The sequence below is a fragment of the Alligator mississippiensis genome, chromosome 5 (assembly GCF_030867095.1).
Source record: "Alligator mississippiensis isolate rAllMis1 chromosome 5, rAllMis1, whole genome shotgun sequence".
NCBI lineage: Eukaryota > Metazoa > Chordata > Crocodylia > Alligatoridae > Alligator > Alligator mississippiensis.
Genome location: NC_081828.1, coordinates 159,207,739 through 159,234,060, shown reverse-complemented (window position 1 = coordinate 159,234,060; position 26,322 = coordinate 159,207,739). Strand labels below are relative to the sequence as shown.

Sequence of the window (26,322 nt, the reverse complement as noted above, 5' to 3'; positions counted from 1 at the left end):
CATCAAGAAAATATGCTTTGAAGAACAGGTATAAGAGAAGTGTGAAGCTGCCAGCAATGCCCGCTTATCCCAGGAGAGCATAGGTGGAGGGAGAAAATGTTATTGGGGGGGAGGGGCTAAGTGCCTGTGCCCCTCCCCTCCCCCCAGCAAGTAAGTCTGTCATGCAGAAGGGCCATTGGGGATGCAGATCAAGGGCCCCGTGGTGAGGGAGGTAGTGGCACAGAGGCAATGACAGGACTGGGGTGAATGGGGCCGTGGGCTGGATCATGGGAGAGTCAGAGCCCAGGCAACTCATCCAGGGGTGTGTGGGAGCTCCTGCCACTGTGCACATCCCAGTGGAGGCCCAGGGGTCACATATCCCCGGATCTGTGCACGAACCGGAGGTGGGCTGCCTGCTATGTGCTGGGCTCTGAGCACTGCTATTGCTGCCTGGAAGCAGTGCGACACCATGTGTCTGCCACATGCTAGCTGTACCACATCCCCTGACTGCCCAGTGGGGGCAGGCATATAGCATCGTGCTGCTCCTAGGCAGCATTAGCAGCACTCAGGCCCACGTACAGATCCAGGGGGCACATGCTGGGATGTGCGTAGCAGCAGGTGTCCCCTCATGTCCCTGAATGAGCTGCCCGCTCCAGCCCTCCCATGACCCACCCCGGGGCCCCATTCGCCCCAGCCATGTCCCTGCCTTTGCCCGCCCTACATCTGCACCCCCTATGGCCCTTCACCAAGACAGACTTACCTCTTGTGGTGGGCAGTGCTCTACACAGTACCAGGCTGCTGCAGGCTGTGGCCGCATGTCACTAAGTATCCCATTTTATATGCAACACCATGACACTCCACAATTGAAATTACCAGATATGGGTTTGCTGAGAGGAGGAGCAGGAGAAAGGTGTTGGATTATTTACTTTAAGGGCTGGAACAGGCAGTCAGCAGATGCCTGATTAGGGTGGCCATTTTAATGCCCAGCTCTCAAGGCTGGGGCAGCAGTTTCCTGCCAGCCTGCAAGGGAGAAACATCACCTGGCTGAGCTACTACTCCAGGAACACCTTGGAGGTAAGGAAACAGGATATGGGGATGGCTGGAGGCCCTTGGTCCTGGGCATGACCTAAAAGCCTAAAGCACTCTTTCTCCTCCAGACACATGATAGTCTTGTAGTTAGGGCATTGCCCTTAGGGAGAGAAGGGATTTAAAGTCAGATTTCTCACATCCAAATGAGTGCACTAATTGGATAAAACGGCCCCCATACCATGATGTCTCATGTCAGGCCTATCTGGTGTGTACTGAGGACATGTACCAGATCAGGACCTGCAGGTAAAGCAGGCAGAGGGACATCTATTTCATGAATCTTGAAATGGCCTTTATTCAAATCAGGCATCTCACTGTGCAGCACTCTCAAAATTGAAACTCCCCTTGACCTGCCCAGAAGCAGACTATTAAGCAGCTGGGGAACTTTAACACTGGGAACTTAGGCACTTACTATGGAGCAAACTGACTTCACAGTAGGGTATGGCAGCAGCACACAAAAGCAGCTATACCATGTATGGTTCATGAGGTAATGTGCCTAAAGTGAGGGTGCATTTCTCTACACCACTGTCTGACACCATAATTGAGTAGTATAGTCATACCCGAGGTGCCTACTGCCTACTGTAGACTTTGGCAGACGAGGTTCCTTGGGTGAATTTGATATCTTTTATTAGACCAACTGTAGACTTCTGCCTTTTTAAACTAAAGGCCCCCTTTATTTTAGACTCAAGGCATCCCTCCTTAGCTTTCATTCATTTTTTGAGTATCTCTGAGCAGTTCTTTTGTTGCAAAGAACTCAGAAAGCCCACAACAGGTCAGAATGTGTTCTGACACTTTGGGTCCCTATTTGAATCTCTGGGTTTATCTTGAGAATCATAAATAGGGATTTGCATACCTATGCATGCTAATATTGCGTGGCACCCCATAGCATCCTTAAAAAGATTTCATGCCACCCTATTTGAGTATCGCTGCTTTAGATTCAACCAGTGTTTAGGAAGCAGATAAGCAGGGTTTTAAGGTCCTAAATTTTAGACTGAGTTTAGGAAGAATACTACCACTTCAGGCACCTACCTAGGTCCTTCTGTAAATCTTCCCTTTGCCACAATTCTTTCACTTACCGCAATCTAAAATAATGGAAGTGCTCTATTTTCAATAGAAATCTACACTTACCTAGCACTTTTCTGAGGAGTTTGAAGTGCTTTATAGTAATTGAAGTCCCTATCTCTTTAATGGAAACCTGATATAAACGTACTCCATCATCCAGCATAGAAATGCTGTATGACCAGCATCTGGGCAGCACTCAGCAATGTTGTAAAAAAGTGGTGCTCAATCTTTTTCCCCAGTGGACTGGATGGCTAGTGCCCCGCCTTACCGCAGGCTGGATCCCACCAGTGGTTTCAATCCAGTGCCCAAGACCTGTGGAATGGTGCCCCATCCACTGAGGGGAGCAGAGAGGTAGCCCAGCCATGCAGGGTGGGGAAGGGGGCTTCATTCAGCCCCATGAAGGGAGGGTGTGACCTGGTAGGGAGGTGAAGGGAGCATGGATCAGCTGCAAACCAGCTCCATGGCAGGGAGGGGCCTTGCCCCAGCTCTGCAGGGGAAAGGGGACATGGCCTGGACCCAACCCAGCCCCACAGAGGGAAAAGGGGTGTGCCCTGGCTCTGATCAGGGGCTTGAGGATTTGGCAGGGGGGTGGGCATAGATGGAGGGAGAAAAAATTATTGGGGGGGCTGAGCATGCACATGTGCACACATGCCAAGAAGGATGCGGATAACCTGGAGAAGGTCCAGAAAAGGGCAACTCGTATGGTCAAGGGCCTGCAGACCAAGCCCTACGAGGAGAGACTAGAAAAACTGGACCTTTTCAGCCTCCGCAAGAGAAGGTTGAGAGGCGACCTTGTGGCTGCCTATAAGTTCATCACGGGGGCACAGAAGGGAATTGGTGAGTATTTATTCACCAAGGCGCCCCCAGGGGTTACAAGAAACAATGGCCACAAGCTAGCAGAGAGCAGATTTAGACTGGACATTAGGAAGAACTTCTTCACAGTTCGAGTGGCCAAGGTCTGGAATGGGCTCCCAAGGGAGGTGGTGCTCTCCCCTACCCTGGGGGTCTTCAAGAGGAGGTTAGATGAGTATCTAGCTGGGGTCATCTAGACCCAGCACTCTTTCCTGCTTATGCAGGGGGTCGGACTCGATGATCTATTGAGGTCCCTTCCGACCCTAACATCTATGAATCTATGCCCCCCCGCCCCTCCCCTTCCCGGCTGCTCTCAGGTAAATCTGTGAGGGAAGGGGCAGGGGGAGGAAATTGAGACCCCAGCGGTGAGAGAGGGAGCAGGGCACAAGCAGGAGCAGGGGCTGGGGTGAGTGAGTGGTGCTCCAGCCAGGCTGCGTGGTGGTGGGACAAGCAGAGGCCAGGGGGAGCGGCACAGCCCAGCAGCAGCAGGCACATGGCATCAGCTGCTCCTAGGGCAGCTGCAGAAGGGAGCAAAACGCAGCAGCAACCACCTTTACCCCACACATAGATTGGGGGTGGGGGGACACATGCCCCCTGGGCCACCACTTGTCCCACTACCCAGCCTGGGCCCCACTCACCCCAGCCCCTGCTCCTGCCTGTGCCCCACTCCCTCCTTCACTGCTGGAGCCTCAATCTGCCCACCTCCTCCCCCCCAACCCAATGCCTGTGAGGGAGGGAGTGGGGCAGGGGCAGGCCCTGCACAGCCAGGGTGGGGCACAGGATGGAGCCACAAGTGGTTTGTCTGGGGGGCGCAGGGGGAGGCAGTTCCTGCCACTGCATGCACCCTAGGAGGGCATGGGGCATGTGTCCCAGATCTGCATATGGGGCAAGGGTGGGCTGCCACTGTGGGCTGGGGCTGGGAGGCTGCGCCAGGCTCTTCCCAGTGGAAGGTGGGGCCAGGCTGTGCTCAAGGTAGGTGGCAGCACTGGGAGAGGGGGCTGGGGGGGCTACAGAGAATTTTGGGGTGGCTGCAGTCTTCCCCCCCACCCCCATAGCCCCCTTGCAGTGCTACAACCACCCACCCAAAGCGCAGCCTGGCCCAGCCCCCTGCTGGGAAGAGCCTGGTGCCACCCTGGCCCCAGCCCACAGCACCAGCCTGCCATTGCCCCATGTGGATCCAGGGTACACCCCCCCCCATGCTCTCCCAGGGTGCACATGACAACGGGAACCATGCCCCACACATGAACTGTTTGCGGCTCTATCCTGCACCCTGCCCCAGCTGTGCAATGCCTGCTCCAGCCCCAGCCCCACTCCCTCCCTCACCACTACGTGTGTACCCCTCTCCACCCCTGCTGCAGCCACCCAGAGCTCAGGGCCAGGCTGCCTTGTGACCCTACCACCTGCCCTGCATTTGTGGGGGCTAAGCCCCGTTAGCCCTGACCTTCTATCGCCTATGACAGTGGATGTCTGTATTAATGGCCACTCCTCCCCTGCTGCCATATTTCCTGAACCTTGGGGAGCCCTGTGGGCCAGATTCCAGGGTTCTGTGGGCCACATTCAGGCTATGGGCCAGAGGTTGATCAGGGCAGAGGTTCATGTTCTGCAACAGGAGTTCAGAACATGAACTGAACAAGAATTTCATATATGGGAAACATAGTCAATGAGAGAAAATGAAGTTGTCCGAGTCAGAATTTGCCTGGGATAGGCCCTTGTCCTTTCTAAACACACACAGGAATTTTTAATAATGAAAAGAAGGTAGGTGGTCTCATTTACAAGTCATTAAAGAGATGGTATCTCCAGAAATATAGTTAAATTATCTTGGTACTTTCTTGATGAGGGTTAAGTAAGTATCTGACTACCACATGGTCACACTAATAGCTCTCTATCTTCACAATATCCTGCATGGTAGGGTGGTGCAGTCCCTCTTTGAACTGAAAGATATGACAAACTAAAGACCAGGTCCAAAAGAGGACATAAACACCCAAACAAGACTTAGGCAGACTTTAGAAATAATGCAAGTACAACAATGCTTTCCCCCCTTACACCCCTCCCTGAAAGCTTAGTAGCCACCTAACCCTACAAGCACTTGAGTTGCAAGATACCTCCACACACAGCCTAAAAGCTCCTTGGATGCTTAAGGTCACAGCCTCCTGTTTTGCTGCCTAAACTGCACTGGATCCAGAAACAAGACAAGGTGGCACCTAAGAACTTGCCTATACCACCATCATGAGGCACATCCCATTTGCTCACACTTGCTCTGCAGGTCCCAAATTCTGGAAATGAAAAGCTGTATCCACTTTCGAGTGGCCTGAGTTCATGACTAACACATACCAACAGGATCATGCCCCTTGCAAAATATAGCCTCTGGTGATGCCCATGCCTACCTTTTCTATATAATGATCAGGATCTTCCTCCTAAGGATATTAAAACTCACTTCTCTCATCTCCCAGGTCTCTCACTTCCTAAGTACTGGTCTAAGCACTACACTTCTCTATAAAAAGTGGGCAGCTCCTCCTCCACCAGACCTAATTCAGGTGCCTAAGCTCTGGAACAGGGGAGAAGTTCAGATGGCACCCCCCCTTGTGCTTATTGTTTCCTGTTGGCCAGCCCCACTTGGCTCCCTGCAGCAGACCTAGATTCATCAGGCAGTAGCAGTGCCCCTGGCACCTGGGCTAGCCTGCCCCATTCCAGCCCTTTGTACTACCCTGACCCCATGTCACATCTGCCACTCTTGGATGGGATACATAGTCCTGTGAAAGGCACCCAGAGCCCTTGGGGGGGGGGGGTTGTTTGTGGTTTGTTGTTTGTTTTTGGTTTTGGGTTTTGTTTTGTTGTTGTTTTTTTGGGGGGGGGGAGGGGGTTGTGCTACTTTGATCAAGGCCTGCTTAACTAGAATGCAAAATTTCAGTGATCTCAACCAGCCCCAGCTATGGTCCAGCTGGTACTAACTCACCTGAGGGTTATTTGTGGCCTTCAGCCTCTCTCATAACTGCATCTATACCTCACAAGTGTCAAGCTGCCACAATCCTTTCTTAGAGCCACCTGGCTCAAAAAAAAACCTCTCATCTGTATAGGCATCAACCCAGTGGGTTTTGGCCTATTTCCTGCTGCAGCTTTCAACCAAGGCCCACTTATTCTGGCCTTGGTTCCTGTGGCAGCAGCTGCTTTTCTGGGGCTCTAGACCCCAGCCTAGGTTCCACCTGGGTCCACTGGCCCCATGTGGTTCATATCTCCCTTCCCTATCCCCCAACTCCCATCAGACCAATTTCTCTCTCTGTCTTGTCTTCTGGCTGTAAAAGATATTAAGCCCTTTCAGTTACCAGACCTTCCTGGCTCTCGCAATGCCCACTCCCCTTTCTCTGGCCCCCACTTGCTGGCCTTCTAGGGGTTAAAACTTTGCAGAGTGCTTAAGGTGTCTGTGACACCTGCACTCCAAGCTGCACTCCTAGCTGCTCCCACTCCAAGCTGCACTCCTAGCTGCCTCCAAGCCTGCACTCCTAGCTGCTCCCAGTCCTGTGGTTGTTACTATCCTGACCACAACAAAAATCACAGCCCATCTAAGTAGTCACCAAAGAACAACCTAAACTAAAATCATCCTCACTTTGAGTGAACTCAGAGATCACCTTTGTATGCCAGGACTCCCCATACTGTGACTCCAAGCTCCACAGCAGCCTACCTAGGAGCATCTCACCCTTCCCCAGCTAGTACAAGAGTGAGACTGCTGTGCTGAGGGTGAGTTCCTTATACCACCAAGTCCGTCTTCCAACCAGCCCATCCTACCACTCAACCTGAGCACAGGGACTTGTTATTAGTCCTCTCAGCCCTGCTTGGTTTTAGTCCACCTGTGGCAGAGCTGTTGGTCCTTACTGATACCCTGTCTCTTTTTCCCTGTTTACTGCTTGCTTCGCAAAGCTTTTCCCTACTGACATTTTTGTCTGTCTTCCCTGCTACATTGTCTTTTACTGAATTCTTATCTTTTTGGGCCATAAAGACCCTTAAAGGGCCCTCACAGGTTTTGTTTGTTTATCCCACAGCCCACAGCTTCTCCCAGTAATAGGGCAAGGGTTCTCTGTTGCATACCCTACTCAGCATGCTGAACTTTTGATTGCTTTTCTGAGGCACATAACTCCCTGTGCATATTGTACATGGACCTTAGACACCTAGCCCTGGCCCTGAGAGCCTAAAAGTTAGATGTTGCAGAGCAAGCCTTGCAGGTGCCTAAGAGCTTGCCTTTAGAGCCTCCAACCATAGTAGGGAGACCCAACATGAAACCATATTTCAATCTTCATCATAGAGAAGACAGATGAAAACATATGTTTTATAACATAACCACCACATGGTTCATGTTCCTTAAGCAACTGTATAATGATAACAGCAGGATGGACCATGACTCCTCTGCAGCCATGACAGCATGATGGCAGAGGATTGTGTAGGTATGAAAATATACAGTAACCCTTATTGATGAAAAAAGTGATGTTTTACAGTTGCATATCTCAGCTACTGTATAACAATAGCTCTCTCTCTCTCAAAACATCAGGATACAAACTCTCAACAGACATAAACAGCCCATCAAATAGTGACAACCAAAATGATACTTTAAAAGGTCAGTGCTGATTCAGAAAATGTATCTGGTTGATGCACTGAAATTGTGCCAGGGCCCAATTCAATCCATTGTTGCTCATTATTGCTGCTCTGTAGCTTAAAAGTAGTAATGCCATGTAATTGATTTTTGTCGTAAGTAAAAAATAAATCTTTGGACTGATTGTTTATATTCCTCGTTACACCCACATGTGAATCAAAACTATTATACTGGCCATCTTCCCACATCACAACATGGAAAGCAGAAATAAAGCCTGGCACTTCTTTAGTACTGCAATATATTACATATGACATTACAACAGCATATTTCATTATATATTCCCACAAAACCTCTGCTAAGCAGAAACAATGTATTGTGTCATGTTGAATATGGTAGATAAAAATAGCACTTATTGCAGCCTAACTTCTGTTGTCAGTGCTCTTTCCAGGAAAAGACAGAACTAGATATAAATGCATATGTGCAAGATACACCAGTGTTCTTAAGGATTGCTGGGCAATACACAACAATGCATATGGCATAATATTATGAACACCAGTCACTAAAAAATATGTGGAAGGAGACTGGATCATGGGAGACCTGAATAACTGGAAAGAATGACCTATTAAGGGGCTTAATAAAGAAAAACTTTTTAAAGGAGGAATTGGTTAAAAAAATAATTAATTAATTGAAGATACTGAAAGTATATACAGGTAGTCCTCAACTTACAACGTTTCAAGTTACAACATTTTGCACTTACAACGTTTATAAATTGACACCCTGTTTCAACTTTATGACATCAGTTTTGATTTACAACGCTTGATCTAATGCAACACCACACCAATGAACAAGTTTGCTGTGTCACTCATCTCCCTGGAGAACATCTGGCCAAACTTCCATGGACACTTTCTTGAAGAAAGCAGACCAGACTCCAGAAAAACTTGCAGCCAAGACTCCTGAGAAGACTCCAGACAAGAACCCTTCAAAAAGTCCAGCAAAGTCACCTTCCAAAGTCCTTCCAGAAGTCCTTCCAAATCAATATGATTGCTATTTATATTATAAATACATTAATGTAGCTATATTACTTATCTACAATTGATTAAGTACAAAATTCTGGGGTATTTTTGGTGAAAATAGGGTATCCGGCCTCAGTTCAGGAACCATTCCCCCATTTATAACATAGTTTCTTATGAGAAAATTGGTCCTGAGTTTCAATGTTTTGACTTAAGATGTGGTTTTCAGGAACCAATTGTGTCATAAGTCCAAGCACTGCCTGTACAATGCTGCTTCACATCCTACAAAACAGGAATTAAAATGAATCTAAACATGATCATGGATACAAAATTCATAAAATGAGATGGTTTAAGGATGGCGACATTTCCTCTAATACAAAACCAAAGAACAAACAAAGTAAGAGGATTTAATTTAGAATGGCTGTAATACAGCTGAAGTAGAAGGATAAATCAATAGTGTGAGCCAACTGCTTGTGTTACACAGGACAAAGGCTTTACCTATATAAGAACTCTGCATCAGTTTGTTTGAAATTGGCTTTTAAAGAGATCAGTTAAACTGGAAGAAGCCTCTGAATGGATACTTCATTTCCCTTAAAAATGGCTTATTTCACTTTAATTTAAACCTATTTCTAACTGCCCTTCATTAGGTCTTCATTACAAAGATGCCTTTTTACATTAAGATAGCTATCTGGAGTTGAAATCCTCATGACATCACTAAATGAGGTCAACCTTGACTTCAAACAGCTACAGGTAAGTAAGAACTGCCCCAGACTGGTTGGCACTAAAATTATTCCGGCACAACAACAGCAGGAGAGTGATGTGGGAGCAGCAGGTGGGCTGGGAGTCTGGGGGGCCACAAGTTAACCCCACATGGGCTGAATGTGGCCTTTGGGCTGCCAGTTGGACAGCCCTATTTAGAGCACGGCATCCTCCCCAGAATTTCCATAGCGCTCCTCCTGATGCACCTTCCTCACCCCAGCCTCAAACCAGGGGCTTGCTAAGGAACAGCTATGCAGATACCTTCCTTAACGCCAATACCTTCTTTAATCCTCCCCAAGATGGGTATGTAGCTTTCAGAGACCCTTTATGCCACTTTGGCTTTTTACCTTAGATAAAGGGGCCAGAGCCAGAGTGAAGGTGTCACACACTATGTGTAACCAGAATCAAAGGTTCAGATCTCAAGAGTCTGGCTGAGCTATGTTTGGTTTAAAAGCCAAAGGGAGAGGGGTATAGGAGTCTCAAAGCCAGCCACGAATAACTGAGATTAGCCTCAGGGGATGTAGCATACTACATTAAATACTCTTGACTTTTATAATCCTCAACAGCAGGGCAATGATATAAACACCATCAGCCTTTAACTGGCAATACTAGGACTACATTTGAACACAATCTAAAAACATTTTGTCCAGTTCAGTAAACTTCTTCATTATGCGATCTGGTTGGAAATTAGGAAAAAACATTTAACAAATGTGTCTAAAGAAAAATTTCCCCATTTTACCTTTGAATGTTTGGAATTCAAAATGAAATATTTAATTCACATTTCAAAAATAAAGTTGACAGCTTTACTGTCATAACTGACAAAATAAATTAGCAAAAAATATTTTAAATTTCTTCTTTGCTTTAGTTTGAAATTCATAGAAAGAATCATAGAAAGTTAGGGCTGGAAGGGACCTAAGGAAATCATCAAGTCCAACCCCCTGCTCAAAGCAGGACCATCCCCAACTAGATCATCCCAGCCAAGTCTTTGTCTAGCCGGGTTTTAAAACCCCCCAAGAATGGAGCTTCCACCACGTCTCTGGGTAATCTGTTCCAGTGTTTTACTACCCTTCTAGTGAGAAAATTCTTCTGAATATCTAACCTAAACTTCCCTTGCTACAACTTGAGACCATTGCTCCTTGTTCTGTCATCTGTCACCACTAAGAATAGCCTAGCTCCATCCTCTTTCGATCCCCACTTCAGGTAGTTGAAGACTGCTCTTAAGTCTCCTCTCAGTCTTCTCTTCTGTAGACATTAAATAAGTCCAGTTCCCCCAGTCTTTCCTCATAAGTCATGTCCCCCAGCCCCCTCACCATTTTTGTTGCCCCCCCACTGGACCAACTCCACTTTGTCCACATCCCTTTTCTAGTGGGGGGCCCAAAACTGAACACAGTACTCCAGATGTGGCCTCACCAGTGCTGAATAGAGGGGAATAATTACTTCCCTTGACCTACTAGCAACTCACCTAACAATGCAGCCTAGTATGCCGCTAGCCTTCTTGGCAACTAGGCACACAGCTAACTCATATTCAGTAGGGCTGTGTGAAGCTTCAGTCCCTGATTCAATTTGCCAGAGACTGGCCCAATTCAGTGGCCAAATCCCCGAATGTGAATTGAATCAGAGGACTCTAATCTCTCTGAATCGAATCAGAACCCTCCGAATCAATTTGGAGAGATTCATCGATTTGGACATAGACACAGCTTTAAATGTTTTTTCTACATAGGTCTAGGTAGCAGGTGGTTCATGAATGCTGGGGTGCATGGAGCATCCCACAGGAGCGCTGGGGGGTCCCCAGTGTGCTTGGCAGCAGACCCAGAAGTGGACCAGAAGCACTTCTGGTCCACTTCCAGGTCCACTGGAGAGCACACAGGCCTTCCCCCTGCACCCCCCTCCCCCCGGCTCAGCGACTGGTGCCTCCTGGGTCTGGGGGGGGACACCCCTGATTGCTGAGCCGGGGGAGGCACGGGGGGGGGCATGCACTCCCCAGAGGACCCAGAAGTGGACTGGAAGTATTTCCAGTCCACTTCTGGGTTTGCCGCTGAACATGCAGGGTGCCCTCCCCACACTTATTTGGGATGCTCCATCTGCCCCAGCACTGCAGCATTCATGAGCCACACCTGCTACCTTGAGGTATGTAAAAAAAAAAAAAACCATTTAAAGCTGTTTCTATGTCCGAATCACTGATTCTCCGAATTAGCATCGAATCTTTAGATTCGGATTTGGCTGAATCGAATTGGGGACAGTGATCCGAATCAACGAACTGAATCACTGTCCCTGATTTGGGCCGAATCTGAATCCAAATCAAATAGGGCCCATCTCGCACACCCCTAATATTCAGCTTATTGTCCACTGTAACTCCCAGGTCCTTTTCTGCAGAGCTGATTCCCAGCCAGTTAGCCCCCAGCCTGTACCGGTGCACAGGATTCTTCCATCCTAAGGGCAGGACTTTACACTTGTCCTTATTGAACTCCATGAGATTCCTTTTGGCCCAATCCTCCAATTTGTCTAGGTCACTCTGAATCCTAGCCCTACCCTCCAGCATATCTACTACTCCCCCCAGCTTGGTCTTCAAACTTGCTGAGAGTGCACTCTATGCCATCTTCCAGGCCACTGATGAAGACACTGAACAAAACTGGTCCCAGGACCAACCCCTGGGGCACTCTACTTGATACTGGCTGCCAACCAGACATCGAGCCAGTGATTACTACTCTCTGAGTCCTATGCTTCAACCATTTTTCTATCCACCTTACAGTCTGTTCGTTCAGCCCATACTTCCTTAACTTGCCTGCGAGAATGTTGTGGGAGACCGTTTCAAAAGCCTTGCTAAAATCAAGGTACACCACATCCACTGGTCTCCCTGCATCCACAGAGCCAGTCACCCTGTCATAGAAGGCAATCAGGTTGGTCAGGCATGACTTGCCCTTGGTGAATCCATGCTGACTGTTCCTAATCATCTTTTTCTTTTCCAAGTGCTTACAAATGGATTTCTTGAGGATCTGCTCCATGATTTTTCCAGGGATTAAGGTGAGGCTAACTGGTCTGTAGCTCCCTGGATCCTCCTTTTTCCCTTTCTTAAATATTGGCACTATGTTTGCCCTTTTCCAATATCCAGGACCTCTGCTGATCACTATGAGTTTTCAAAGACGATGGCTCTGCAATCACATCAGCCAACTCCCTCAGCACCCTCAGGTGCATCCCATCCAGCCCCATGGACTTATTCACGTCCAGCTTTTCTAAGTAGTCCCTAACCTGTTCTTTCACCACTGAGAGCTGCTCACCTCCTCTCCAAACTGTGCTGCCCAGTGAAGTAGTCTGGGAGCTACCCTTGCCTGTGAAGACAGAGGCAAAAAAGGCATTGAGCACTTCAGCCTCCTCCACATCATCCATCACTAGATTGCCTCCCCCATTCAGTAATGGACCCACATTTTCTCTGGTCCTCCTCTTGCTACCAACATACTTGTAGAAACCCTTCTTGTTACCCTTCACACCCCTGCTAGCTGCAATTCCAATTGCGCTGTGGTCTTCCTACTTCATTCCTGCATGCCCGAGCAATGCTCTTATAGTCCTCCCTATTTATTTGTCCAAATTTCCACTTCTTATAAGCTTCCTTTTTGTGGCTTAGTTTAATCACCTGCCCTTTCCCATGGCTAATGTTTGATACTTCAGAGGAAGGTGAAAGGATCCCAGAAGCCATGTAATGCATTCAAGAAAAAGCCAAAAAATTCCTGTCTTCACTGGGACTAATACAGCATAATATGGTGCCATATTGTAGTCCTTAAGCTTGGCAGAATTAATGATGGAGGGTGGATGTCCTTCCCTAGTTATATCTTCGAGTTTCCACATCTAATAAAGCTGCCTTTTTGTGATTTAGTTTACTGAAGAGTTCCCTAGTAAACCAAGTTGGTTTTCTGCCATACTCGCTAGTTTTCCTGTGCATCGGGATGGTTTGTTCCTGGACTCTCAGGAAGGCTTCCTTAAAGTACAGCCAAAATAAGCTTAACTGATATAAATGTCTGCTTGAGGGAAAACCAAAAAAAACTATTAAGATTAATGGAGTTATATATTCAGTGTATTACAGCTTCTGTAGCTATTCTGTATATGAATAGAATATAACAGAAGTCCATCTTCTTTTTTATTTATCTCCTTATTTCTCAAGCAGTTCAATGAAGGATACTTTAGTGATGGAAAGATTGACACATTAAAATTATTTTTTTTCATAGGAGTAATTTGTATTTGAACTTTCATAAATGTATATGTAAATCTAGTTAGCCTTTTATATGTGAATTTCTACTAGAAATTCCATTAAGGTTGCATTTTTCCCTTTAAGTGAAGTAGATGTGTGGTTTTATAAAGGAATATTATAAAATTTATTTGAAGGCTACCTCTCATAAAAATAACAGGTGAATATGAGTCATGATTATATGTCTATCTTTTTCAAAAACTTTGAGTATTATAAAAGCATATCCATTGATGTGTTGTATCACAGACTAACAGTAAAATATACTTGTAATATCCTGCTTTTCTTGATTTTATCCTTGTGCATTGTGCAGTAATTCCTTCCCAGAAAGGCATGGAATAAGCAAAATGTCTAAATAAACCCATCAGCAAATGTCTGGCAGTCATTATAAAAGCAAACAAAATAAGGAAATGGGAGATTATATCTAGCATTTTGGGCCTGACCCAAAGCCCTTTGAATGGAAACTTTCCCAATGATCTCTACAGCCATGCATATGCCATTTCCACAGTGAAACTGGGAGTGCCACCAAGAATCAAGCCCTTCATGCTTCCTCCTGTTCCACACATGCTCAGTTACACAGAGATGATACCCAAGCATATATCTAAGTGCCACTCTCAGGTGCACTATCTCTGCCAAACTGCCATGCTTGGGAATGTGCAGTGCAGAAATCAGGGCAGGGTTCTTTCTTGGTGGTAATCTTGGGCTCAGCAGGGAAGTGATACAGATGTGTTCTATGTTTTTAAGAGCTGGATTTGTGGAATCCTTCACCTACTGACATCAGTGGCAAAACTCCCATTGGCTTCTTGGATAAAGGGTCTGGCTCTGTGTGAATAAGGCTGGTAGCACCACGAGACACAGTTCTAACTCCAACAAGGCATATCCAACAAGGGAAGTCAACAAGGCATATCCAGTAAGTGGAACAGGTACAAAAGAGTATATTTCAAATGCAAATGGATTTATGAATTACAGGCAGATGGAAGGGGAAAGTGTGCCTTACAAAGGGGAATTATTGACTGAGGCATATGCAGTTTAAGAGCTGGCTGCCTTCCTCCACCAAAATAGGAAGCATAAATTGAAGATAATAACAGATTAAGCATGAAGAATGTTTACGAAAACTATGCCTATATGGAAATTAATGCATGTGGGGGATATACTAGTGTTGGCTACAAAGGACCAACTCACAGGATCATCATATAATTCTAGTTTATTAGACAGATGCAAAAGTCAGATCATAAACATTGAGGCTGATCCCCTGAAACACGCACACATTCACGCACACACACACACACTCACAGTAGCTACCTATGAACACTAAGCACCAGTGTCAATATATACCTATCCCCAAGTGCTGGAGTCCACTGTCGATGGCTAGTTGAGGGTTCTTTCAGTGCAATGTTACTTCAGAAGATGGTGCCCGTGCTCACACTGATACAATTATTTTTCCCTTATCTTCACCACTAAGAAACCTCCTAACTTTTCCTAATCACATTAATTTGACATTGTTTTGTCAATGTAAAATGTGAAAAGTAATCTCAAGAAGAAACTCAGAAGTTCCCAGAGACAAGTGGAAGTTACAGTGAATTTGGTTAAAAATAAATACTGGTAGCAAAGAAGGATTTATTCACTTCCTATAGAAACTAAGAAACCACTGTTCTTGCAAAATGTGGGTCTTCAGCAAGCAAAATTTATGACGTAGCGGATGAACTTGCAGCTCCCTCCAAATAAGCCCAAATTGATGAGCAGGTTAGTGGACTTAAAGCAGGAAACCATGTTTGTGTAAGAAAGACTGGCAGCCACAGAAATCACTCTGATGCTCAGGTGATGTGTAACAACCTTATCTCCTCTAACTAGGTAGGACAGGAGATACTATGATCTCTATAGTGCATCCCACATTCGCCTTTGCTGAGATTGCCATCAAGGGGTTCAATTATTATTGTACTTCAAGGACTGAACACTTGACACTAAGAATTAGACAAGAGATAATTCATTTCAAATACTATACAGATTCCTGGATAACTGTCAAATGGTGTCAGTTTCTGCCACTACTGACCTGGGCTGAATTGAACCAATTACCTAAAAATTGGTATTATTCCTATTTACACCAACTGAAGATCTGGCACACTGAAATTCTGCCATCATTCTGCTTAGTTACCGAGCTTTGTTAAATCCCTCTAGTGCTCTTCACAGATGCATGACATAAAATTGTAACTATATCAACCCTCTACAAACCTCTGCTAATACACGTGGGTCAGGAGGGCTAGAGGTATGATTCTTGACCAACAAGGCTGTGCTGGCCAAAGCCTTTAGCGGATATGCAGTTATCCTGGCAAAACCATGCATTTGCCAGTATAGCTTATTTTATTTAAGGCAGTGTTGCCCTAAATAAGACAGCCCTTTGCAGTCATACCAGGAGTGCTTTGCCCATATTACTATACTGGCAAAGCATTACTAGCACAAACCTAGTTTCCAGGAAAAGTGGATGAACAGTAAAAATGACTCTAACAGAATAACCTCCACTTGATCAGTCTGTGCTAGCATTAAGAGCAGTATTCTTCAGAAGGTCTTTTGCAAGCTTGAGAACCTGTATTTACATAGCTGCCATCTGTTACAAACTATTCTATTCTGATGTTGTCATTAATTGTACTTTGAAAGATTATAAAGCTTTGCCTGCTAAAATTACCTATTAATGTTCAGGCATTCTCTGAGAGCAGTTTTCTACAGCAGGCCTCTTTTCACCTACAGCATCCTCCAAAATGGAATGAATCATGAGAGCCAGGGACTTTGTTCAGAGGGCAATAGGCATGAATTCTCCACTTAAGATTCTGTAGGCAAATCTGAAAAATAAAGAAACACTATTTGAACTTGACCAGGGACTTCTCATCCAAACCAAAAACTTCTTCTGTACCCCTACAATCCAGATATAGACAGACAGGGAAATCCATGTTATTTGCATATCGGGTTGGATAAGACATACTGAAAGCCAATTTCAGATAGCCATTCATGAGCCATATTTGTGTAATTTAAAAATGATGAGAATCTCCCACTAGGGAAAAAAGTAAACTATCCCCAGTGCTTTTCATACAAAAATCCCCAAATATCTTTAGTTCCTTTTGAAAGCTGGCAAATAACCAACAAGGAACTTGCAATGCAGCTAAAGTAAAATGTCTCTTCTTCAGGTGAAAAGGCATTTTCAGTGTTTGATGTAAACAAAGTAAGGTGGAGCATACAGCAGCTCTAGTTGTGTTTTTTATGGAACAAAGCTAGATATTTCCGCACTTACTTTACTCATGGCATTCTACAGATACAATCCTCCTTTTTGCTGATTTGAGCACTGGGCTCCATCCTTACCCTTGGTGGATACTTCTAAGCATGCATCTGACAAGTGGTGAAGAGGTTGACATGTTCTGAATGCTGCAATTCAGCATTCTAAGAATTTTCTACTACAGTCACATTTCCTCTGAAACTAACAACCTAGGGAGATGACCTACACTTCCGCTATCTCACAAAAAACATGTTTCTTTATGCAAGTTAACCTTGTGATTAGTAATTTTAAAAAAGCTTTTTAGGGCTTGTCTACACATAAAGCTATTCTGGAATTACTTCATGTGTAGACATACATCTTGGAAAAAAGACACATTTATTCCAGATTATCTGTTCTTTTCTAAATTCATACTCTATTTAATCCAGAATAATTTCCATGTGCATACAAGCCCTTACAATATGATTTTAAAAGCAGTCAGTGTTGGCCTAACTAGATTCCTACTGAAATCAATGGTAGAACAACCTTTTGGTAGAATAGAACAAAAGGACTTCTGAAAATCTTACCCTCTGGGCCTTTTATATAAGCATGTAACTGACTAAAGTTCTGTATGGATGATATGTGGCTTTGTCCTAGAGTTGAGGTTGGACCACAGGCTGAATCTGGCCTATGAAAGGATATTATCTGGCCTGCAAAGCTGAGATGTTGGTAGCAACATAATGGCAGTGGGGAAAGTAGTGGTAGCAATATGATGGCATGAGGATTTGTTGGCAAAGAAGTGGAAGCCACCCACCTTCAAATCAAGCTTTGTTACTTTGACCTGTTGCTGCTAAAGGTTGCCAACCCCGGCCTAAAAAGTAAAACAAAAAATAAATGTTGTAGAAAATAAGGTAGAATATAGAGATATTGAACATGAAGCAAATTAATCTATATGTAGAAAAAATGCCTAATTTTAAATAACAATTCTGTGACATTTTAATTTACAAATAGGACTGCCTGAATGATTCTCTGTAGCCTGTAACCCGTTGATGGGCAAGACGTACTGCAGTGTCATTTAATGCAGTATTTTTATGAATGCGGCAGAAGAGGGTTGAACAGAGGCATGGCAACATCTGAAGATGCCACAAGCTTTTAAAATTTGTCAAGACCAGAGAGCTTAAGGAATTTCGGACTGACCTACCAGAGCATGGCAATGGCACAGCATAATTACAGATGAAGTTCAATAAAGGTAAGTGCAATGTGAAGCATACTGGAAATCCTTATTAACTAATCACCACTTCAGGAAGAGCCTTGGGCATCCCTGTACAGAGAGCAATTAAAAATTATCAGTTCATTGTGCAGCACCAATCAAAAAAAATTGAGATGCTGGTTTCCCATGAAACAGAGATTGAATAATAGTAAAAATCTGTTAATGCTCAATAGTGTACCTTACCTTGATTGCAGTGTTCCAGTTGGTTACTCAGGATTTTCAACAGAATCAGAGTCATAGGTGTTCTGCTTTCATTTTCACATTTTACCCTTGAAAATGCACACACAAAAAGAGTAAGCAGAAATAGGGAAAGCTCAGCAGTAACCACTGTATCTAGGTGCCTATACCTCTAAAGAGGAATAAAAAAAGATACAGACTGTCTACTTCAAAAGAAATAAACAAGAGGTGACATACTGGATGTCAATAAAATAGCAAACAGTACACAGAAGTTTCCTTAGAGGTTGAAATGAATTCATACTCATAATACACAGATAAAGTAGCAGCTAATTACATTCATAGATGACAAACTTAAAACTGACAACAATCATAATATGAATAATTAAGCTGTGGAACTCCAAGCCATAAAGATAGTATTGAGGTATAGAGTTTAAGAGAACTGTAAAAAGTTTTGACTTTTATATGAACAGTAACAAAATCTGCAATTACATCTATAAGACCTGAAAAAGAATGTCCTGGTTTGGAAATCTTGTAACTCTATCCCAGCTACACAGTTGGTCTAATAAAAGATAATCACCCTAAGAAACCCTTGCATCCCACATAGCTTAACTGCTGGGAGTTTACTGAAAGTGGTACAATTTTCTCAGGTAAATGAGGTTGTAGAAAGCCAGATCGTATTCCATCTATTGGATATTTAAGTGGGTGCGTCTACACATGCATTAATATGCTGTTGCTACTGTGCATTAAGTTTAGTACCTCTGCTATGAGGTACTACATAAATGTGCACAGTAGGAATGGCACACAATCTTTTTGTGATGCTTAACACACAGTAGACTAATTCTACTGCGCATTAGCACAGTTTTTGCTGTGATGTGTTAATGCGCAATAGAATTAGTGCATTAAGTATCTCGTGTAGATGCTCTCAGTGGCACTTAAGTGTGTACATGCCATCCTGTGCCACCCTGTGGAGTCTCTGAAGAATCAGTAATGTATCTGCTTTTGTGAGATGCCTTCATCAAGTGGCGTAGGATCTGATGGTTAATTGCCTGTGGGTGCATCTAGACATTCATTATTGAGCTGTAATTACAGCGCATTAAGTTTAGTACCTAGGGGTACTAATTAGCATGGGTTGGAGCAGACTTGATTAACGGAGTCTGCTACAAATCTTCTGCAGCATGCTAATTAGCATGCTTCAGCACCCTCTGTGTTGTATATTCAGTGTTCCCAACATATTTCAAATTGGTGGCAGGGCCGCTTTAACTAAAGCTCATTGAACACGTTTTATTTAAAGCACCCTTGCTAACATTTTGAAGTGCGCAAGCTAAATATACCTGATGCTACAGGCACTTTAATTAGAGTGCCTCTCAAAGCTGATCTAATTAAAGCACCCCCCTCCTCACAGGAGAGCACATGCATACAAGCCCACATGTTATAACAGGGCATTTAATAGATTCATAGATGTTAGGGTCGGAAGGGACCTCAACAGATCATCGAGTCTGACCCCCTGCATAGGCAGGAAAGAGTGCTGGGTCTAGATGACCCTAGCTAGATGCTTATCTAACCTCCTCTTGAAGACCCCCAGGGTAGGGGAGAGCACCACCTCCCTTGGGAGCCCGTTCCAGACCTTGGCCACTCGAACTGTGAAGAAGTTCTTCCTAATGTCCAGTCTAAATCTGCTCTCTGCTAGCTTGTGGCCATTATTTCTTGTAACCCCCGGGGGCGCCTTGGTGAATAAAAACTCATCAATTCCCTTCTGTGCCCCCGTGATGAACTTGTACTTATACACACTTTTTCATTCAGTGATACGCCAGAGATCTGCTGCTTTGCAGCAAACTCGATGAACTGAGCCTGCTGCACACAAGCGCTGACACGCGCTGCGCTGTGTCGCCTGCATTTGTGTCAGCTGCCAAACATGTGTCAGCACACAGAAAATGGCAGCGGTGTGCTTTTGAACTAACGCACCTCCAATGTGTTTTAGTTCAGAAGTGTGCCACTGCCTTTTTTCTCAGCAATGCTGGTGCTGCGGCACTTGCGTATGTAAAAATGCCCACAGGTACTAACTTAATGCACTCCAACCTGCTACTATATCTTAGCGCAGGTGAACACTTTTTGTGTGACGCTTAATGCCCGTTGGACTAAAATACCGCGCATTAACAGGGGTTTTGCCGTCGGCTTTAATGCTCAATAGAGTTAGTCCGAGGGGCATTACGCGTCTTGTGTAGCGCTGCCCTCCGTGGCTGGAGGGCAGGCGCCCTGGCTGGGTGCCGGGGACGTCACGGACATGAGCCGGAGGCAGGCGGGGCCGGGACCGGGGCCGGACTTGAGCGCGCGGGAGCTCAGGGCTGACTTCACCGCGTTTCACAACGCGAAACAAAAGGAAGGAAAAAAAAAAAACCAAAAACCAAAAAAAAAAAGAAATCGGGGCTTCGATCCTCTTTCTCATGTCGGATTTTCCCCGTGAGCAATGCCGATAAATACAGCAGCAGGGATGTCCGCAGCTCATTCTGCCCTGCTGTCCCGGGCCAGCCACTCTCGGAGCGCGCAGGGAAGGCGAAGCACAGCGGAGGGCCATGCCGCGCAGTGAGTGCCAGCCCCCGCCCGCCCGCGCTCCACGCCCGCCTGCCAGCCCGGCCTGCGCTCACCGCCCTCTCTGTTTCCTCTCCTCAGGCGCCGCCTGGGCAGCCGCCGCCGTCGCTCTGCTGCTGGGAGCCGCGGCTCTGCCCGTGCCGGACTCGTCCGGGGAGGAAGACCTAGTCGACGAGACGTCGCCCTCGCGGAGCTCCCCGGTGCCCGACTACGAGTCGCTGGCGTGGCTGCTGCGCAGCCGGGCGGCCAGGCTGAAGCACGAGGTGAGTGGCGCGGCGCGTGGCGCGGCGCGGCGGAGCAGGTCCCTCGCGCCTGCCTGCCCGCTCCACCCTGCAGGCGGCACAGCCAGCACTTTCCCCCCTTGAGCTGCACCATGGAAGCGGTGCAGATCCTCCCTGCCCGCTTGCCAGGACCGTGCCCACTCCAGAGGCCTTCCGACAACCAGGAAATGCCCTCCCTCCCCCTTAGCCTGGGTCAGGCTGCAGAGCCTCGAAGATAAATCATAGATAACCCTGGACACTGGTCAGATCTGAAAGCCCTTTCCGCTAGGGTCTGTAGTTTCCCAGGAGGCTTTTATTTCCAGCCTATGTTGCCTAAAGGACCTGGGCAGGAGTCCTTAAAACAAGCCCCCCTACAAAACATATCTAGCTCCATCCTCTTTCAAACCCCTCTTCAAATAGTTGAAGGCTGCTATTAAATCCCCCTCAGTCTTCTCTTGTCCAATCTGAGTAAGTCTAGTTCCCTCAGCCTCTTCTAAAAAAGCCAGGTGTCCCAGCCTCCTAATCATTTTCCTTGATCCCTTCTAGTTGTCCACATCCTTGCTGTAGTGGAGGGCCTAAAATTGGACACAGTACTTCATTCACCTCAGTCAGCTGGCAATGGTTGTATGAATACATCCCAGTATGCCATTAGCCTTCACTGGGGCATACTGTTGGCTCATATTCAGCTTATTGTCCACAGTAATTCCCAGGTCCTTTTGTGCAGAGCTGCAGCTTAGCTAGTCAGTCTCCAGCATGGGCTTGTTCCATCCTAAATGCAGGACTTTGTACTTGTCCTTAATGAATTTCATGCCCAACTCCCTGCCATCACTATGCATTACTACTTTGCCTTGAATAAGGTAGTGTGAAATAGGTGTAAAAACAACTCTTTTTCTGTTTGCAGATGTGTGAGAAATTTACTGTGTGTGAAAACAGCATGGAAATGCTTGTCCAAAGCCATCTGAAACTCCCCAAGATCCTGGATGAAGACGGCTGCTTACAGTCTGGATTCAACAAGGCAAGGAATCAGTAACTTCACTAGTGTAATGCTGTTCCTGGGTAACTGGTGCCTCGAGTCACGTGCCCCCCTGACACCAGTCAGCAACTTGGGGGGGAGGGGGGGGAGGTCCCATTAGTCAATCATGCTGACCTCGGGTGGGGGGGGGTCCTATCCGCCACGGCCAATCTCACTCACCAAAAAGCAGCCATGCCGCTACCAGAAATCCTGCAGCCACTTCTGGAAGCGACGCAGCCACTTTTGCTGGTGGCCCCGCTCCCCAGCCTGTGGTCGCAGGGGGGCCACCAGCACTCCTGCCTGCCTGCCACCTGACCGTGGCCTGACAGGGGGTGCACTGGTGCTCTTAGGGGGTGCACGTGCACCCTCTACTTGTCGCCACTGATGCTGTCATAACCAATTCTACATTTCTGGCTTGGTGCAAAAGCCACTAAAGTCAATGGAAAGATTTCCATTGATCTTGATGGATTTTAGATGAGGCTTAGTTTTCACAGTAGTGAACTAGTAGTCAACAGCAGCAGTTACTAGCGAACTGATCCAAAGATAAAGTGATCACCTCATTTTTCAGCAACAAGTAAATATCTTACTCTTCTTTCATTTCAGGAGAAATGCTTGATAAAGATCTCCAGTGGCCTTTTTGCATTTCAACCATATCTGGAATATATACATGTACAAGAAACATTTATTAGTGAAAAGCAAAAAATTGAAACCATATGGTACGGCACAAAGCACCTGGCAAACACTGTGAGGCAGATGGTGAGTTATCTATATGTTTACCCATATACAAAACAATCGCTTTGTTTTTAAATTAATTATATTTCAATAAGTCAATGTAGGATGTATCCTGATCCCACTGGTTTCAGTGGGAATAGTTTGGTACTTCATACTCTGAGAAATTCATCAGGAAGCATATCAAGATTAAGAGGTTTTACATTTGTCTGTGAAAGTTTAAATAGGAATGATCCTGCATTGAGCAGGGGGTAAGACCAGATAACCATGGAAGATCCTTTCAGTCCTGTTTTCTACAGTTCTAAGTAGTAGGCTTTTCATTCATCTATCTGTTGTAATCTGTAATAAGCACGCCAGGTTTAGCAAATAAGTATGCTCTATTGAAAAGGAAAAATATCACTTTGGGATGGATGATAAAGAGTCATTTCTTTTATTTTTTCCCCTAGTATTTATAGAATTGGGACTCAATTCTAGTCTTCTCACACTTCAAACTCCCAATGAAGAAAAATAAATGCATTCAGAGAAATAATAAAAAAAATTAAAACATTGTTTAAAAATCCCAAAAAACAAGCTTTCAAGCAGGATTATATGACACATTCTCAGATCTGTAATTTACTATCAAATGTACAACTAACAAAACTTATTCTGAAATTAAAAAGTTAATAATGTGGCTAAGAAAGACGTGCCACCTACAGAAAAAACACTTGCTTTTTGCCAGCAATCAGATTTACTGCGATCATAACATTTTATAAAAGCCTGAATATTTTTTAACATGGTAAATTAAATGCTGTTCATTTCTAATAGCAGTGTTCTGTGATTTGCAATGCATTTAAAGAGCATATTTTAAAAATCTTTCAGGCTCTACAGTTCTTGTTCACATTAATAGCTCTTCATGTGAATAGATTCTTTGTAGGCAGTGAAACAACCTGGGCGAGTAAAAACCACTCAGGTGACCAAAGGGTAGCAGGAGCAAGAATTACGGAAGTCATAAACCATTATGTCCTACAAAAGGTTTTTCAGTGGTTTGAAAAGCCTATTGTACACATAAAGTACTTTTTGTGCAACATTCATTTTTATCATTCCGTAAGTGCAAGGGAGCTGAACTACATTTTTACACTTTGATGGCCTTGAATAATAGTCCTGTTATGAAAGATAATAGACCACTGACTTCACATGGGTATATTGCAAAAATTGGCTTGTAGCAGTTGCCTGTTTTGTTTTATAACAAAGTGAGACTAGCCTTCCTGAAAGAAACTAATTGAATAGTAAGAACTCAACATAAGGGGACAAATACACAACTCAAAACCAAAACCTGTGGCTATGAAGACTATCAGAGATGGAGGAAACTAGAACAAAGTCTTAATTTTTAGTTCGGAAGCAGGGTTTTGTGCCACCCAAACGGCCACCCTGTCTCAGCTGCTACTAAATGTAGGGAGCAGTAGTGGGTACAATCTGTTGCTCATGTGCAACAGTTTGTAGTCAAGTGAATGAATTGGTGAGCATGGCACTCTGTGGTACTCTGGAGATGCCCCACCCAGAATCTCTGCAGTATGCAACAGCAAGTTAAAAGAAAAAGTTAAGATGCTTTTTCAGAATCCACCTCTTTAGGGGATCTAAGCAGAGAGAACATGCATTTCTTGTTGAATTAATTAAAGTAATATTGAAAGAGAGATGATCCAAATGGCATACTTGCTTCTGGTATCTCTTAGATAGTGGTCTAGGACAGGGGTTGTCTACCCCTGGTCCAGGACCTCCAGGAGAAAGAAGCAAACTCTTCTGGCTGCTGGTCTTTGTACTTCAGTAGACTCACAGAACTCAAACTAAATTGGTTTTGGAGGCTAACTCATTCTCAGAAGTGCAGTAGTTTAGGCACTAAGGTGTCAGGTTTTAAAAATGTATTTGGGTATTTAACACTCATTGAAAGAAATCAGAGTTAGATACCTAAATACCTTCTAAAAACTTCAATGAAGATATTAAGTCTCGTTCAAAGTCAACAGGATTTCATATCCCACAGTTTAAGTATCTTAAAGTGGGAGTTTGACTACTAAATCACGTATACATGCTCTAATGTTTCTCCTTACTATAAAATTTGATTGTGTTTGAACACAATTTTGAACTTTGGGGACTCAAAGCTTAGTGATCACAAAATCATACTCAGCATTACACTGGTAGCAGAAATCACGATAAACAGTTATCTTGGTCTAAATAGCAGTGTGCATCTGATTCAACTGTGCACAAGTTATGTTCAAACACAATTTTGTTTAATGTCATAGACAAGACCTTATAATCAGATTCCAAAAAAGATTGCCAGCAAAAGTGGTACCAGATATAAATAAAAACAGGTATGTAGATGTGATGGGGATAAAGGTATTATGGATTACACATACAATGTCAGAATATCTGATGCCCCAACAGATGCATCAGTTTTCAAGCAGGTACTTTTCTAAGTATGTCCTGCATAAAGGCAGATATTTTCCGAGACCATTTTATAGCACAGTAACCAATATATTTATTTTCTTTTTCATAGATGGAAAATCCTGATGCGGTGCCCATACCAGACCAAACTAGTCAGAAAACGCTTCTTGAAAAACTAAAGGCAAATAAGAACTGGAGAGAGAAAATTGCCACTCATTTCATCCTCAGAGATTTTACTTCATTTATGGAGAAAACAGTGAGGGCTCTTCGATACATAAGAAAAACCAGGAGTTCAAGTGCTTGAATGTTTTAATTCAGGCACCTTCCTTTTCACAAAATCTGTCATGTGGCAGATGACAGTGTTGTTCTATTTTAAGAACCAAAACTCTAATAATAAGGGTTTCCATTTATAAATTGTAAAATCACTAGGATTTCTTTTGGGGAATATATTTATTATATTTAAAATATTTATTCATTCATAATAATGATTATTTATATTTCCAATATTTACAGAAAATTTAAACAGAGTATCTATTTTATTTGTTTCTACTGACATTATTTGCAATATCAGTTGATGTCACTGCTTATATAGCCAACAAAAATACACTTGAAAGGGCTGTTATCTAGAAAAAACCTGAATGTATAACTTATTTTCTTCATGTCTGAAATTTTGTATTTAAATCTATTTATATTTTTTAAAAACAAAATATAAAGCATTTAAAAGAAGATTTTGGCATTTAATAAAAGTATGAAAATTTTCAAATATCCAAGTTTCTATCTCTACACCTGTTTATATGGCACTTCATCATTCAACAGCCATTCTGGAAGAATTTGATTGTTGCTTATTTTGGGGGTGAGGTGATATGAGGGGTTTGTTAGTTTTGTAGAAGATAAAAGCATAAAAAAACTAGCAACATTGCCAGAGAAAAATGTGGAAAAATCTTAACAGCAATATGACAATTATGCTGGAAATGTGGAAACTGTGAAACATCTTAACAGCAGTTATAAAAGTAATTACGACAATTTGCCCCAAACAATTCAAAGACAGAAAAAAAAAATCCTACTCCCAGCAAG

At 44.4% G+C, this 26,322-nt stretch overlaps 1 protein-coding gene and 1 long non-coding RNA gene across 5 annotated transcripts in view; one reads left to right on the top strand and one right to left on the bottom strand.

Annotated features, from left to right (window-relative positions):
- The window catches only part of LOC109285797 (uncharacterized), a 183,458-nt gene extending 162,490 nt beyond the window's left edge, over positions 1-20,968 (bottom strand). For 3 of the 4 annotated variants that reach the window (XR_002093647.2, XR_002093646.2, XR_009462626.1), the window contains exons 1-4: positions 18,253-20,566; positions 18,001-18,120; positions 17,614-17,670; positions 16,242-16,395 (exon numbers count right to left, since the gene is read on the bottom strand). This is a non-coding gene — a long non-coding RNA (uncharacterized LOC109285797). Of the gene's footprint in view, positions 1-16,241; positions 16,396-17,613; positions 17,671-18,000; positions 18,121-18,252; positions 20,567-20,888 lie in introns of those variants that run through there. The other variant, XR_009462625.1, reaches the window with a different exon arrangement.
- IL6 (interleukin 6) lies at positions 20,561-26,013 on the top strand. The gene is made up of 4 exons (XM_059728933.1): positions 20,561-21,095; positions 21,994-22,107; positions 22,708-22,860; positions 25,361-26,013. The coding sequence occupies exons 1-4, from the start codon at positions 20,817-20,819 to the stop codon at positions 25,550-25,552; spliced, it is 738 nt and encodes a 245-aa protein (XP_059584916.1). The 5' UTR covers positions 20,561-20,816; the 3' UTR covers positions 25,553-26,013.
- Positions 26,014-26,322: the final 309 nt, after the last annotated feature.